Source organism: Phycodurus eques, chromosome 5, assembly GCF_024500275.1.
Source record: "Phycodurus eques isolate BA_2022a chromosome 5, UOR_Pequ_1.1, whole genome shotgun sequence".
NCBI classification, from domain to species: domain Eukaryota; kingdom Metazoa; phylum Chordata; class Actinopteri; order Syngnathiformes; family Syngnathidae; genus Phycodurus; species Phycodurus eques.
Window position 1 is genome coordinate 4,765,782 of NC_084529.1, and position 16,614 is coordinate 4,782,395.

The 16,614-nt window shown below is 45.2% G+C and overlaps 1 protein-coding gene across 1 annotated transcript; it reads right to left on the reverse strand.

Annotated features, from left to right (window-relative positions):
• Positions 1 to 183: 183 nt before the first annotated feature.
• On the reverse strand, positions 184 to 4,098 carry ankrd34c (ankyrin repeat domain 34C). Its single transcript, XM_061676741.1, has 2 exons — positions 3,789 to 4,098; positions 184 to 3,257 (listed from the first exon to the last, which is right to left on the reverse strand). Exon 2 carries the CDS (start codon positions 3,205 to 3,207, stop codon positions 1,621 to 1,623), a length of 1,587 nt encoding a protein of 528 aa, XP_061532725.1. The 5' UTR covers positions 3,208 to 3,257; positions 3,789 to 4,098; the 3' UTR covers positions 184 to 1,620.
• Positions 4,099 to 16,614: the final 12,516 nt, after the last annotated feature.

Genomic DNA, 16,614 nt, shown 5'->3' on the forward strand with positions numbered 1-16,614 from the left:
AAGCTGCGTATTGACACACCAGTTGAACGTGAAACACAACTAAAAGAAATACATACGTTGTGTATTTTATACAACACATACAGTACTTTGTTTTGATCCATCGGCAATTTTATGCTAGCACGCCATTGCAAAAGCGGCTAGCAAAAGTTAGCATTTGACATACACGGGAGGGATGTACTTTCAAATAACCAATATTCACACACAAAACGCAGAAGTAACACTTACTTTTGGGTTTAATGTAATATAACAATCCCCACGGGCATATATTCTTCTTATTCTGTCAAAAACGAGTTATTTTGAATGTGGTTCAATCGCGACGTTCTTCTGGTCTGAGGCCTTCTGATGAAGTTGCGTAATCTACATGCGTGCACCACACTGCCCCCGAGAGGTGGAGGCGTGCACAGCAGGAACACTTCACGAACACACGGCGCGCACACATACACTCACACTTTTGATTTTAAGTATTTATTAAGGTGGTGAAAGTTATGAAAAATTTGATTGCCATAAGCGTGAAATGACATTTGATCACACAGTTATCACCAATGTGGCTTTAATTAAATTGAAATATTACATGTGCTGTTAAAATGCGCGAGTGCTAACACTGTTACAATGGCAACGTTTGTCTTGCTTTTCTTCTTCCTCGGCAATGAAGTACCACGACATACATCATTGCATCTGCTATTTAAAGGCATATTATTCACTGCCTGTGACGCCAACAATATTGATGAAATGAAACACATTTTGGTTACATCCTTATTTGTTACGAATTGTTTTTAATACATCAAATGTATCTATCAACTCTTTCCACAACAATCTTTATCTTGAAGGCACTTCGCACAGTTTTGCTACAAACAGTCAAACCTTTTACTCAACGCTACATCTCGACTCATCACTAAATCCAAAGCAAGTCCGTTGTTAGTGCTAATTACATATGCACAAAATGCAACCAAGTGGCCTGTTGGCTACGAATGGACCAATGATGGTCCCTGCATGTTACATCACCACGTAGGAGAGATCCTTCATATGTCATAACTTGTCATTTACATTCAAAACGGTAATACATTTAAAGCAGACATGGCGTCAAAAGATAATCCTCAAGGTGGGAAGCGACACAAGGAGGAAATCTACCAGCGGTGGGACCAAGTCATTGCTTTGCAAGTCACGAGTAAGTCTTTTGTCTTTGCCCTCAAGTCCCGAGTCAAGCCCCAAGTTGAGACAGCCAAGTCCCAAGTCCAGTCGCAAGTGTGAGAATTTGAAAGAGGACTTTCGACTTGACTCTGGACTTGCCTGTCTCGACTTCAAGTATCAGTCAAGTCACAAGTCCTAGATTTTGAAACTCAAAATGTAGGTCTTGGGCCTTGGCTCGGGAGACTTGGCTGACTCGACTTGGGACTTGACTGGGGACTTGAGGGGCAAAGACTTGAGACTGAGTTGTGACTTGCAAAGCAATTTCTTGGGCCCAGTTCTGAAACCTACGTATATTGCTCAGTTGTAACTTCATTTTCCAGTTTGTTAGTCAACATCTACACGCCTGTAAGTCTACACGACTGAACTCAGGGATGCACTTGCTGACAATGTAGGCGGTCAACACTAAAAATGCTGCATAAACACCCCCAGTCACTAATGAGCTAGCTCCTCAAAGTCAGACAGCTGCTTCATCTGCTCCACTTGCATAGAGTGTCTTCTCACAAGTTTTTTCTTGCACTTCAACCCGCCTCTCTTTGGTGTGTTCGGTGCTACTGGCGCTAAGGATCGAAAGCCGCTGGCCAAAGGAGAGGATGGCTTGCTACTGGCGCCAATGTCAGGGATGGGAGGGTTGGGGTTGACGTTGAGAGGGGGCAGGTGGCCCGGCCTGGTGTGGGAGATGTGATCCAGGAGCAGGGTGCCGGAACCTCTCCTCTCCAGGAGGCCCGGCGGACGACGGCGTACGGCGCTGGGTGAGGACGTGCTGGCGTTACTGTCAAGGGACTCTCTGGAACTGGTCAACACGGCCAGAGGGGAAGTGTTCAGTTTCCTTCGCTCCACTGGCACCTTCGGGGAGTCCAGCATGACCGAGTCAGAGTAGAGCTGGGAGTCAGAGTCATAGTGGTCGTTCCCAAGTCGCCTCTTGTACACGGTGTCTCTGAGACCGGGGTGCCCAACGCTGCCGCCCTCTTGCTCGGCGGGCACGGTGCTGCGTCGTGCCAAAGGCTGGTGCTGGCCCAGAGATCTCTCATAGGCCACTTTAGAGGTCGGGGGAACCGACAGCGAGGTTGTCATTTTGCAGCCTTGCTCAGCCACCAGCGGGAAAGCGCTTTCTTTGCCATCCACGCTGTTCTGTCGAGACAAAGCGACCCTCTTGCTCAGAGTCAGGCCGTTCACACCTGCCACCATGTCCTCGTCCGAGCTGGCCTTCTTGCTTTCGTCGTGGCCGCTCGCCCGTTCGGCCAACACGGAGGGCGCGATCAGCCCCCAGGGCTCCGACTGCAGACGCTTCAGCTGAGGTAAGCGCGCTCGTTTGTGGCTGGCGGGCCGCCGCATGGGCGACGTGTGCCCGTTGGCCAGTTTGTTGGCCGAGCAGGACGTTTTCAGCTTCGTCTGGAAGCTGAAGACGGTGTTTTGTTGCTCTTCCTCCATCGTAAGAGATGCAGCGACATGTATACCAGAAGGTGAGGTGCAGTATGCCGAAGAGGACTTGTCAACCAGCTCTGGAGACGGAGGAACATTTAGGTACTGTTTGGTGGTTTTGGTGCCAGATGGCGACTTATCAGTGGTGATTATGATCACCTCTTTGCCTTTGGCTTTGCAAGCGTCCAGGAGCAGCTTTAGCGTTTGCTTTTCATCTGCGTTGATGGCGTGAACCAGCGCAGAGGCCCCGCCCCTGTCCTCCAAGCTGGGATCAGCCCCGTTGCTCAGCAGGTGGTCCACCACCTCATGTCCCGCTTCATGGATGCAGGCGTGCATCAGGGCGGTCCGGCCTCCTTTGTCTTGTATGTTGGGGTCAGCCTGGTTGTCCAGCAAATATTTGACCAGTTTGGACTTGCTGACGCTCTGCTGGTCGCTGTGCGTCGACATGCAGGCTACCATGAGAGGTGTCTCGCCACGCTCATTGCTCTCGTTGATGTACGCGCCGCCATCCAGGAGGAGTCTGGTGAGCCTCAAGCGCCGGAGCCACACCGCCTTCAGGAGCGAGTTCCCGTCGGTGCGCAGCTCCAGAATGTCCGCCATCACCCTGACAATCACAGCTTTTCTCTGTGTAGAGTTTACAGCTTGCAGGCCTTTAAGGAGGGGGAAAAAAATATAAAGTACACATTAAAAATGTTGTCCTGCTGAAGCAACACCAGCAGGTGGCAGTCTGTCACAACACTACAATGATGAAAGCTTGTTGACACAGATGATACAAATTATAAATGTGCATTATTTCAAAGAGTAAACTTGAGTCTTTGCATTGTGCCTTTTCTTTAAATGTTGGTATCAATAAGACCCATGAACGTAATCGGAGTAATAATGCCAATTTATCTGAAGCTATCACCGGAATAATATATATATAAATAATCATGTCGGCGAAATTAAAACAATAAATGGTTCTATTATTTAGAGAAATTGGCCACAAATATACGCGCTCCATCACACCGAACGTCTATTTATAGGGCTAATCTTTTAACTATCTATTACCAACCAATGAGATGTCATTGCCTGGTGGACTATAAATACAGAAATAATTCATTTGGATGCTGAAGGGATAACATGTCCAACTGCTTTCCGAAATGTTAACACTGAATAGTAATATAGCAGTAGGTTTGTCTTACCTAATCAGAAGACGGGCTTTCCATGCTCACAAGCTGCCTCTTTTGTGTCACAGCAGGATGGAGAACCGAGGAGATAATGGCTCCAGTCACAATAGAAAGTTCACACGTTTTGTTTGGTTTTTGCCTATTTGTGAGCCATCCACGCCTTCACCTGGGTTGGAGACGAAACTGTGTGATTGTATAGCGGGACGCACATGGGCGCACCAGAGCTTTCTTTTCTTTCTTTCTTTCTTTTTTTTTTTTTTTTTTGTTTCTTTTTTTTTTTGTCGTCCTCCAGTCGCGTGAGTCCCGACGAGGAGGATGCTTTGGATTCTTCTCGGTGCGCACTCAAGGAGCACAACCTGGAGACGCTGCGGGTTATAAATAACTTACTTTCCGAGCCTGCTGAATGAAACGTGCGCTCTTGACGTCAGAGCGCACCAAAAATAAACGTGCGTCTGACGAGAACTTCTGTGCATGATGCCGCACATCCACAGCGCGCGCAAAGGCGCACGCGCACGCGCACACACAGAGGCACTGTTGACATGGAAATGATCAGTGTGTGTTGTATTCTTGATTCAAAAACAGGGAGGCGATTTGTAAATGAGTGAAGTGGACATGATGTACAGTAGTTTGTGCACACACATATGACAAATAAACATTTACTATTCTGTTATTCTCTAGTGTGTGTGTGTGTGTGTGTGTGTGTGTGTGTGTGTGTAAATATTGCAGCATTCTGTCCCCACGTCTTTTGATAACAACAGTTGAAGGTTCTTTATTGTCATTAGTACAATGGAATAATCAAACGCTTCAGCCCCTTAAAGGACATGGTATTATTTTTCGTAGCGTTGGGCGAGTATACCGACCAGGTATCATTATTGGGCTGATGCAAGCCTTATTTTAAGGTATCGGGTACCAGTGAATGTTGCCGATACCAGCCACCGATAACTGAGGCACACACACCAAAAAAAAGTAGGTCCTCCTCGCCAGTAGGTGGCACTACACTGCGGCAGTTTGACACATTTGTCGAATCTTCACGTGCGTCAGAAAGAAAAAAAAGGGCATTGTTCACAATTATCAGTCAGTGTGTCAATTGAAATGTTATTATCAAAAGCACAAGTGATATTCGGTATCGGTGAGAGTTTTCGTACTAGTATCGATCTGGAAAAAAAAGTGGTATAGAACACCGCTAATTTTTAGTACTATAGTACTGCTGTATTTAAGGTTGAGAGAGACACTGTAAGCACAAGAATCGGTCACTAAAGGTTTCAATAATAATGAGACATCATAAATACACTTGGTTGGATTAGATTTGAATTTCTTTCAATTCCTCCTAAATGTTGCTCTTGTATTTATTTGTACTCTGTCGGTTGTTTCTAAAGGGTTAATAGTGGTGTAAAGGTGTGAATATTGCTGCTGCCATTTCTTTACATTTGATTGTCATCTTTTCCATTTCAGGAGTTTACAGTGATCATAACTTTTAATGTAATTAAAGTAATTTTCCCGATTTTGTGGCACTGCCTGGTGGCCTTAGCATTTGCCTTTACAGTCGTCTGTTTTTTAAGATGAAAATCCATTTATTTTATGACTTAAATATGTTCATATCTCAATAATATGTCGATGTAAGTATCAATAAATCGTATGCATAATACAAATACAAAATACGCAATGCGAGGTGTATCCCACCTCTCGCCCGAAGTCGGCTGGGATAGGCTGCAGCATAATGAGGGCAAGCGCTATAGCAAATGGATGGATCACAGTTTTGCATCCTGAATGCTACCATAACACCAACCAGCAACCAAAATCTAGTTCCCATCAGTCCACTTTTACCGCTCCTTGAAACAAGGGCAGAAATATTTCGCGCCCGTGCATGTGTTTACCACACAATTAAAGAGGCCAAAACTTGTAGCAGCCATGACAGCCATAGAGCCTAATAGGGACATTTCTATTTTTAGGTTGCTATGAGACAGCACAGAGGCAGTTTCTAATGAGAACAGTGATGTTCGCAGCCCCTGCGAGGAACAGGTAAATCAAACACATTCCACCAGGACTGCAAGGCTTTCATGGCATTTGCTTTTTTTCCTTTCTTTTTTTTTTTTTTTTGGGGGGGGGGGGATTGCGAGACCCCGCCCGCAACCCCCACCGCCATCTCCCGCCTGGTAAAAAAGTAACCACCACCACGTTTAATCATTAGTCCTCAGACCTCTGGCCTTTTCATCTGAGACTGGTACTCATCACTTTATGAGCCATCCAAAACTTGACGTCTTAGGTGGTGCAGTTGTTCATGACGGCGGTGATTTCTCACCTGTGATTGCCTTCTCGGTCCTCGGGGACAGGATGTTTGTTCTTTCGAAAAAACGCCAATGTGTCTTTCGCATCGTCATCAGTCATTGGAAACACCATTGGAATGTCTAAGTGGGAATTTGCCCGTTTTAACGGGCATCAAATGTAAAGGTGTCAAAAAAGCCAGCCTGTGCAAATAGAAACAGAGCCAGGTTCAAACACATAAAATGTGGTTGTTGTTTTTTTTTTTTTTTTTTTATTCATTGCTGAACATATCATGTGTCAATTTTCAAGCACATTTTCACTAATCAGAGGACGGAAAAAGCAAGATCAGCGGACCGAATGTTCCAAATCTCCGTTTTTACAGACTAAGAATTTGTGGTTTTGGCCTCTTGTCCGATCACAAAATTAAGGTCCAAATCAAGAGAAAGAAAATGTGCGTTTTTTTTAAAAAAACATTCGTGTTGGCGTGGACATGGTCACAGTGGGTGGAAGATAAGAAGTCAAAAGCGTACAATCTAACCCTGTCAATAAAGTATACACTGTATACTTTGTACTATACTATACTGGAGCCTATCCCAGCTATCGCCGGGCGGGAGGCAGGGTACACCTTGAACCAGTTGCCAGTCAATCGCAGGACAGATAGAAACACACAACCATTCGCACTCACGTTCACACCAACGGACAATTTAGAGTCTTCAATCAACCGACCACGCATGTTCTTGGGATGTGGGAGGAAACCGGAGTGCCCGGAGAAAATCCGCCCAGGCACAGGGAGAACATGCAAACTCCACACAGGCGGGGCCGGGATTTGAACCCCGGTCCCCGGAACTGTGAGGCAGGTGTGCTAACCAGTCGTCTACCGTGCCGGCTGCACGACGAGTCATGTCGCCGAAATGCCTGGGTGCAGTCAGTGAATGAGGCGATCGATCATTAACTGCCTCCCAAAATATCCGATCTCTCCTTTGTCATCGCCCGATTCCTCTCTGTGGGAATCCGCTTCTTCCTTGACAATTGAGCCATGTTTTTGTGGTTCAAGAAAAAAACAATATTTTATCGGTATATGTCATCCTTTTGCATGAACCAGAAAGTAGCCTATGAACTAACAAAAGGACATAGCGACAAAAAAAAAAAAAAAAAAAAAAAACGCTAAGACGAGAGGTCTTGTGATGGCACGTCTTTTCAAATGCGTGCACTGAGGCAGGAAAGAAGCTGTACCATGGCGATGGTAACTGTGGATGACCTGGCAGACACGTTGAGCAGCACGGGAGCCGTGAGTGACGTCGGCAGTCGTCACTCAAAGCATGATCTTTTGCCCACGTATGCTTGTTTTAGTCTGCCGTATACTAAAAGTGGTAAATAAATAATGAAAGCAGCAAGAATAAGGGACTTCACCCCCCCCCCCCCCCCCCCCGTCCCCCCGGGAGCAGTTTCCATTTTCGGATATCTTGCATCGCAGCTGCTGCTCCTCTCCCCATCATTTCTAAATATAACCTCCGTCTTCAGTCGGAATCGAGACATTCTTGAGCTCAACAGGCTGCAGTTGCCTTCTGAGACTATTTCAGGGGAGAAGAAAGAAAAAGTTACTGGCAGTTTTACAACAAGTCCCTCATATGATCAGCAAAAGATACGTGGATTCCTTGTCCCCATTCGAAGAGAAGATCAGTGTATAATGTGAGCGTACCTGAAGTGGTCACCTATGCTAAATTCCCGCTTTCACATTTAGTGGGAGACAGAGGGGGCGACCGCAACAATGACACCCAACCGTTTCACAAAGGGTGACTATTTATAGACCTTAACTCTTACATTGCCACTCTACTTGCTCATATACAACTCTAGAAAAATTAAGAGATAAAAAAAAAACAACCCTCACCTTTTTGGTATTTGGACCATTTTCATTTCCTGCAAATATATGCTCCAAATTACAAACCCCAATTCCAACAAAGTTGGAACATTGTGTACAATTTCTTTGCAACCTATATTCAATTGAATAGAGCTATTTAGTGTTCAAACTGATTGAGGGGTTTAGATTAGGGGATGTCGTCAATCATTTCCAAATGCGGGCCAGTGAAGGCCTTTGGGACTCTTGTGATTATGGGCTATACAAATAAACTTGTGGTGACTTGATGAACGTGATTTTTTATTTTTTATTTTTCCAGAAAATATTCTCCTATTGTGGCAGCGTAGTGGTTAGCACATCTGCATCACAGTTCTGAGGACCTGGGTTCAATATGGATAAAATGGATACAAAAGTGGGTCAAACAGAAGTAACTGTCAGAGGGGCCTTTTCTGGACACTGAAGCACCACTAGAGGTCTATCTGTGCACGGCGGTAATGTGCGTGCCTTCTGCTGCCGCGTGCCGGCGTACTCTTACGCTGCACACTATTCGGAACTTGGAAATGTAGGTGGTGCATCGGGAGCATCATAAACCAACGACCCCCCCCCGCATATGATGTTTGTGCAAAGTGAGTGAAGGAGGGAAGGAAATAGAACCCGTGGCAGTGGCCGCTTCTATTTATCGGAATCTGACAACCAGACACATCTCGCTCACTCTATTGTGGAACTGACACGAAGGATTCGGCCTCATAAAACAGAACAGAGGTGGGGTGGTGAAAACAAGCTTTTTATATCCCATCCACTCCAATGGGGGAAAACCAGCATTTGCATTTCCACACACAGAGGAGGTAGATGTTCCACAGCTTTGGGAGCCGTTTGTGTGCTCCTTCCTCTGTGCGCCTTGTCTCTTTTAAGAGTTGCTTCGACATTCTCATGGCATTTGGTGTCTGTGCGATTGTATCAAGCCAACGTGTGGGCTGCGACGGCGTTGAACTGGCACGAACCCTTGCTGCAGCTTTGAGCTGGACTGCGCCGTGCTTCCCTCCTTTTCTTTTTTATATAAAATCTACTCGCCTGCCTTCGTTTAGTCCCTCACCCCGCTCATTAGGAGCACATTGGCACACGTCCTTGATCTGCTTCTCACACTTGTCAAATGGTTTGTTGTTCACCTTGCTCTTTTGTTGTTGTTGTTTTTGTCACACTGCAAACAAACACCTGCCTAGAGGCGAGCATTGTTCAAAAGCATTATACAGGGAAGCATTTTCCCTGGTGATTATTGTGCGTGTCTGCTGTATCCAAGGAGATTTGTGCATATCTGTCGAGGAGTTTGCTCGTCATTTTTGCAGGGTAGTGTTTGATTTCAGCTCAAAGGGAGCGGTTACACATTCAACTCCAAGTCCCAACAACTAGAAGAGGTGGGCCAGTCAAGTCAGGAAGGACAATTTACACTTATAAAAATATGATATTTTTGCTAAGTTTTGTACAAAAATGGAATAACCTCAAATGATATGCCCCAATACATCTTTTTACAGGCTGAGTATAAGCACTCTTTATGTACTACTATTTGAGTACTCACCGATAATTGATAATGCCATTATGTCTCGCAATTTGGATGAAAATGTTTTATTTTGAGGAAATATTGCTCCAAAACAAACTTTTATTGAACATGGACAAGACATTTTTTTGTTTGGACTCGAACCCGAAAGTCAAGGGGGTCACGCCCTCCCTTCGCACCTCCTACTGAATCTGCATAATGACACAACCATCCTTGGCGGAGGTGCTAAAACTCAGCTTTAATTAAGACTGTCATTTAGATATTAATGTAATTACTATGTTGCTTGCGGTCTTGTACAACGGTCGGGCCTCATACGGAGAGCAATGTCCAAAGTTTGGTCTGTTCTTATGGCATATCGCATGTACCTTACCAAGTGTCCGCTGTGTGTTTATATATATTCTGTAATGATCTGCAACTGGGTTATGAAACCCTCCTCCAGCATCAACTGAGTGCATAAGCAGTCGACACTTGGCCTTAAATAGGTTTTCGGTTATTCGGCTCAAGGATGTATAGAGGGTAACGTCATCACTTGCAACTGAATTCATAGGCGAGACATGTCGCCACATTGAAGCGACGTTTCCCAACGGGGGTGCCGCATCTGCTGTGCCGCACGAGGGAAGGTTCGGGCCTGCTGTCGGAGCGAGCGTGAGTGGATGTTCTGACAGCGAGTGAGAGAACTTTGCCGTGCGCACGGTTCACACCCCTGCGACTCTGACGTCTTTGACACCATGAGACAAGCTGACCAAAATACACCTCCTCTGCAGCACAAGGTGGGGGAGCGAGGGAGGCGGGAGAGCTATTTCGGGGCGTGTGTGTGTCTTGTCGGCGGCGCCGGCTGACGTCAAATCGCTCGTGTCCGTCCACGAGGATGTCGGCGCTCATCTGGCGAATCGGACGTGACGGGACCGACAGGGATGAGTCGTCATCGGGCGGTAACAATAGATGTGAGGCTTCACATCTGTGGACACGAAGCAGGCGGGGGGACCTGACACCTTTACACTCGGGACTGTCAAACGGGCTTCATTGGCTCCATCCATAATTGAACATCCCAGGGGTTTTAAACGGCCCTGCAGTCTTAAGACATACATTCACTCGTAAAATCCAATACAAGACTTGTATCAAAAATGATGTCAACACAAGCATAATAAAGCCCGAGTTTGCTGGACGTTATCAGAAAGGTATTCGTTTAACTTAAGAGCAATTTTGTGTTTTGTGAACCTACCTCTTCTTTCCCCGGGTGCTAAATTGATGACGCAGATGCAAGGAAATACAGAGTTTTGTTATACTGTAGGTGATAGGGCATGACTCCTTCTTGTAACCGACTCCAATTCAGCCCTTAGAAGCTTGAAAATTGCTACGCTATATGGACGATATCTCGTGATGAGTTTTGTTTCTGGCATTTCGACCATACATTCACACTCACATTCACCCCAATGGACAATTTAAAGTCTTCAATGACCCTAACGTGCATGTTTTTGCAATGTGGTAGAGAGCCACAGTACCTGGAGAAAAGTCACACAAGTGCATGCAAACGCCATACAGGAGTAAAAATTTGAACCACGAACCTTAGAACGATATGGCGGACAATCTAATCACTAATCGACCGTGTTGCCTGTAAAGACAAATGTTTTGACTAAATATGTGTGTCAAAATGCGTCAGAAGCAACCGATCATTACAGTGCGCCATTAATGTACAGTGTCGATTTGTGCAAAATGTCAACAACTACAAAGCAGCTATTATAGGCTGCCATTGCACCAAAAGCAAGTCCCTCATATCCATTTGCAGTTCAGTAATAAGAATAGCTTTGATTTATAGAGCACCTTTATGAATATGTATTTGTCGAGGGTCTATTTTAGCTGGAGACGTTCATCTCTGTCGCCAAAACGCAGCTCTTGAGTTGGATCTCATTAGATTGTAGAAGTGTATTTTATGTTGTGTTCATAGAGGTGACATTCTTTCAATGCAATATTTAAAAATGTATAAGTGAAATGTATCTCAGAGGTTTACTAAAAACCCTTACATTCTAGATCTGGATATCTAAGGATGAGTCATATTTAACCCTTACATACTGTTCATTTTCTACTCATTCGTAGCTTGTTCTAGGCCAATTTTGCCCCGGACCAAGAATATCCTCTTAAGTGTGTACATCAAATTATGAACAACAGCGCTTTTCCGAATGAATTCATAGCTTGTCTGTGAATGGATAATTCATCCTAAATGTTTCAGAGAAAAGGGCAGGATAGATTTGATGTTTTCCACCACCTTTTCTTTTGGGCGACATTGTAGGTGGTTGAGCCTCCTTCCATTCCTGAAGTTGATGATGATTCATATTCTCTTTTATCCTTTTCACCACTTGATTTGGGCCTTCAAAAACCAACAGGTGCATTTCGGGACTGTTTCAAGCTCTATCTTGTTGGCCCATTATTACACTTTTTCAGTTTTAAGAACATTAGCACCATTTTCCCTGATTTACCCCACACTGGTAATGTCAGGTCTGCTGTTTCTTCCTTCTGAATTCTGCCACTTCCTCCTTTGTGTGTGTTTAGTTTGCAGGCTTGGACACAGGCATGTTGGAGCCAGCCAGCAGCTGCATGGAAACATACCATTAAGAAGCTTTGACCTCCTGTCTTAAACCGGTCTTGGACTCCACCACGACGCCAGATTGTCAACACTGTCGAGTTCGTCACATCACAGCCAATAAGAACATTCTAAATACTGCCTGCATTTCTTGTTCAGGTTCTGTTCCCTGCTCGCATGGACCTTGCATCTGGATCTTCCAGCCCCAGCAATACCTGCTAGGTGCTGTGTCAATGAATATTTCTGTATCAGAACTTACTTTTTATCTCTACGTTCTGCTCCTGGGTACTTCGCACCATTGGAGTCCTAACAAGTAAACCCCAAATCCATTTTAGTAGACGCTTCAATTTGACTGGGAATAGCGTCAGTGTAAGAAAAAAAAAATGTCGCACCCATACAACAGAATGATGTTTTTAAAATGTCCATTCCTGTGTATTTTAGCAAAGTCATCAATTATCTGGGTGAAAGAATGACATTTAGGGTATTTTATTGTTGTTTAATGTCAAAATGGGTCAGATTTGACCTGAACATTTTTGTAAATGTTAAAGAGTTTTATATAGTTCCAAAATACAGTTATAGCCAGATGTGAATTATGCGTCAAGGTAGAGGATTTAGATGACTGTCAGACTTTGTCCTTTTCTGAGCCATGTTCCAAACACGACACACATTGATGACACATCATCATCACTGAGTCACTCATAGTCATGTCAATTGATCTAAATCGTGTTTAGGTTACATTAACTCAAAGAGAAACTGTCACGTCAATACTACACCTCCCGCAATCAGCACAGTAACACCCGTGACGCCTCTCTCACGACACTGGTATCGCCTCCATACCGGTGATGTACAGTTGACTTAGCTTCGAGCGTGTGTGCGTCCTGTTAGCGCAGAAGTATATCACCAAGTGGTGGCAGATCTCTTCGCCACAGTTCGCATTTTAATCCCGATTCCAATTGAGAACTATCGCCGTAGCGTTCCAGCTGGGGAATCTAGCCGCTAGCCTATTGGCTGACGTGGGGGAGATAAAAACTTAATTAAAACATACAGCGTTCGACGACAGCGACGGAAAATTCATCTGAGGGACTCAGGAGGCTTCCAGCGTTGAGAGAAAGCCACGTGTGGAGTTCCCCTGGGACAGACAGACGCTCTCCTACCTGACTGAGCACATCGCGATGAGAAGCCGAGTTATTTTTGCCTCGCAGCACTCCACATCCCGCTGGGAGGACACCTCTCCGAGAAGACGTGCCAGTCTGGGATTCAATCAAACCAGAATAGTGCATTTAGCGCCAACTTCCAGCTAGACCCAAAAAAAAAAGCACGATTGCACCCACATGGCAACTACTGTTCATCAACCCAAAGGTTTGTATGGCTTATGATTGGATGAGCGATGCTGCTGAACTTGATGGAACTGAGACAATCGTGAACAAATTACAGTCAGCAACTCGCCCCTCGCCGTCCCACACCTGGCGACTAACCATCGCACACCTGCAAACGCGCTGCAACGGAAAAGCCGACCACTCAGACGTTCTTGATGCGTCGCCTACTTTATTGAACCACAAACAACATGGCGTGATAGTCAAGGGCAAAGCAGATTGCCCTGGCCGCAGTAGCGATATTATAATCACCCCGTTTTAAATTGTAAAAAAATGTGCATATGTCGCCAAGGGAGCAGCTACGTGCTAAACTTGCTCATCGCGGATTGTCCATAACGAACACCATGTTCAAGCATAAGGACGTACACATGTGCACTTGGCACCAGGACAACCGAGGTCGCAGTTCGATGATCGACTTTGTGGTCGTGTCATCGGATTGCGGCCGCATGTCTTGGACACTCGGGTGAAGAGAGGGCCTGAGCTGTCGACTGATCACCGCCTGGTGGCGAGTTGGCTCCGATGGTGGGGGGAGATGCCAGTCCTAAGTGCGTGCTTCTTCCCCCGTCGATCACCCACAGCTTTCCTAGTTAAACACTTGCGTAATCTTGTCACCGAGAACCAAAATGTTTTCTCTCTCTTCGCTTCAAAATTACGATGGTGGGAAGAAGTGCGTGAGTGTGTGTGTGTGTGTGTGTGTGCAGGAAAATTTCAGTCAAATTTCATGTCAGAAAGTCAGGGGGGAAATGACTGAATCTGTTCCTGCTGTGTGCGCCTTGGCCTCTTAGGGGCAGTGTCGTGCGATGTACACATGGAACTACACGTTTGCAATAAAAAAAGAACAGAAGAACGTCGTGATAAAGCTAGCTCGTTTTCACAGGTTAGGCAGACTATATCCCTATGAGTATTGTTATATTACCTGTCTGTAAGTGTTATTATGGAGTTTGTGTATAAATAATCGTTATGCGAAGGTAACGCCCACCCGTGATTTCATGCTAATTTTAGCTAGTCAATGGGGTTTTCGACTGACTGTAAGCATTAAGCCGGCCATTTCTAAAACAATCATGTGAATTTAAAAATACAATGCATGCAATTATTTTTGTTGCGCGTTTAGTTTAGCAGTGAACTACACTTAGGGTGTCATTAAACAGTTTAAAGCACACTCAGGGAGTGCGGAGACTGTGCACACTCCACACAAAGTCTGCTTGTCACTTTCAGTCACTTATACCGGTACTAAAAATATCCTGGAATGTGACAGTTATTACTGTTCCAAGATCTTTGTACCTTTGGATTATATTGTCACTTTGTTGTCATTTCCTTCCCTGCAGTTCCATTATTGGAGACGGGAGGGCGCTTAGCGTCCTCTCTCTCCCCCCTCCCATCTCTGTTTTCAGCACCTGCCTCCAATCAGCCTCATCACCGCCGGTGTATATATGCCGGCGTGTTCCCGGAAATCCTCGCCAAAGTATTGCAGCCTCTCCTAGCAGTACCACGGCCCACCTTATGTGAGCTATACTGTTCCTCGCTTCCCTTGTTAACTCTTGTGTCTCCTCGTTCCCAGTGCTCCCCTGTGTTCCTGACCCACGTCGTTCCTGCCACCAAGCCAAGCCGCCTGTTCTGTCCACTGCCTGCCAACACATCCAGGACCACCTCCATAACCTTTCCTCAATAAACTGTTCATCATTTTACATCTGCCTCCGCCTGCTCTTGGGTCCAGCTACTCCCCACATGTGACATTTGTGACATTTAAAATGCCACAAAATGAATAAAACTCTTTTTCACCCGATCTCGATCAGCTGAAAATCACGTGATTGACCCCGATTTTTGATCACCTGTTCGGATCCCTTGGAAATACTCTAGCCATACAGTTGCATGCTGCTCATGTTGTACAATCCATGTCGTTACAATTAGTTATGGTCCACTAAGAGAGTATCCCACAACAGCGCTACTCTCTTGACAAATTATGCTTGGAAATGATGCTGCCAATTATGTATAGTAGCAGCGGACTGTACACGAGTCAAAGCATTGTTTTAATTCGGTGTCTCTGTCTCCTTCAGAATCTTAAACATGAAGGGTATTTTACACTTTTGCCCAGGGAGATGCGGCAGATTTTTAATGCAGCTCATTTCCTCACTAGAAGCTCCGTATACTATACTGCAATTTAAAACAATCCCATCCAGAGAGCTTGATACACAGGGGAACGTGGCTGAAACTGAATGGGGTCATTCCAATGTAGAAAATCTAAATAAAAAGAAAACACGTGCAGGAGTCATTGTGCTCGCCTCAGCCTCTACTCCGAAAAGCACTTTGGAATTTGATATTTCTATGGTTGGAAAAAAATAAATAAATCCAGAGTTCAAATCACCGCCATGCATGAGGTCATGTGACAGCCGCATATTGTGCGAAACCAACGAAGAACACAAACCGAAAGCTACATGAACCAAGTGACCCCATTGGCGTCCTCACTTGTTATCACAGTTGAGGTACTGTTTTCTTTTCTTATTTTGGGGGGGGATACTTTTTACAGTGGATTATTTACACTTGTTCACGCTTCCTTACATCATATTTTATTGTGTAAGTTTCCTTTCATTCATTAAAATATAAAATACAACTACCGCATTGTCCCATTTAATCTGTTAAAGAGGGGTTTGGTGAAAATAAACTTTCAAACTGGTTAAAAGGTGAAGGACAATTGAAATGTCAGTACATATTTTCTGCCAAGACAAAAAGAACTAACGTATTAAGCAAGAAACATGAAGTACATAATTTGTTTGCTTTGGGGGGGGGGGGGGGGGGGGGGGGGATCATGTGTGTGTGTAAATTTGACAAGCCTAGTTCAATGGTGGAGCTGTAAATGTGTGGGGCAGCCAACGTTTTTTTGTGATGCCTTTCGACAACCAATTGTCGACAGGGGAAGGTAGAGGATGGGGGGGTCTGATCAAAACTTTGCCCCCCCCCCTAAAACCCAATCGTCAACGGGGGAAGCGGGCGAATGGAATTTTTCCTGTTTTTCCTCGGTGTCTTGTGGCTCTTTCGAAACAAAACGACAATTGCAGAGTCTCGAGGGGGGAGCGGCCATTGGGGGTGGCCGAGTTCCACCTCTGCCTTGGTTTAAACTATTCATATAGTCAGTGGCCATCCTAGCATGAATGGTGCCCTGTGCGAGGCACTAACCCCCACCCACACCAAATGGGGCCTTGTGCAACCACACATATTGCATATAC

What these genes read in the sequence shown, in the direction of transcription:
- ankrd34c (XM_061676741.1), bottom strand. Translation starts at nt 3,207, where the DNA reads ATGGCGGACATTCTGGAGCTGCGCACCGACGGGAACTCGCTCCTGAAG.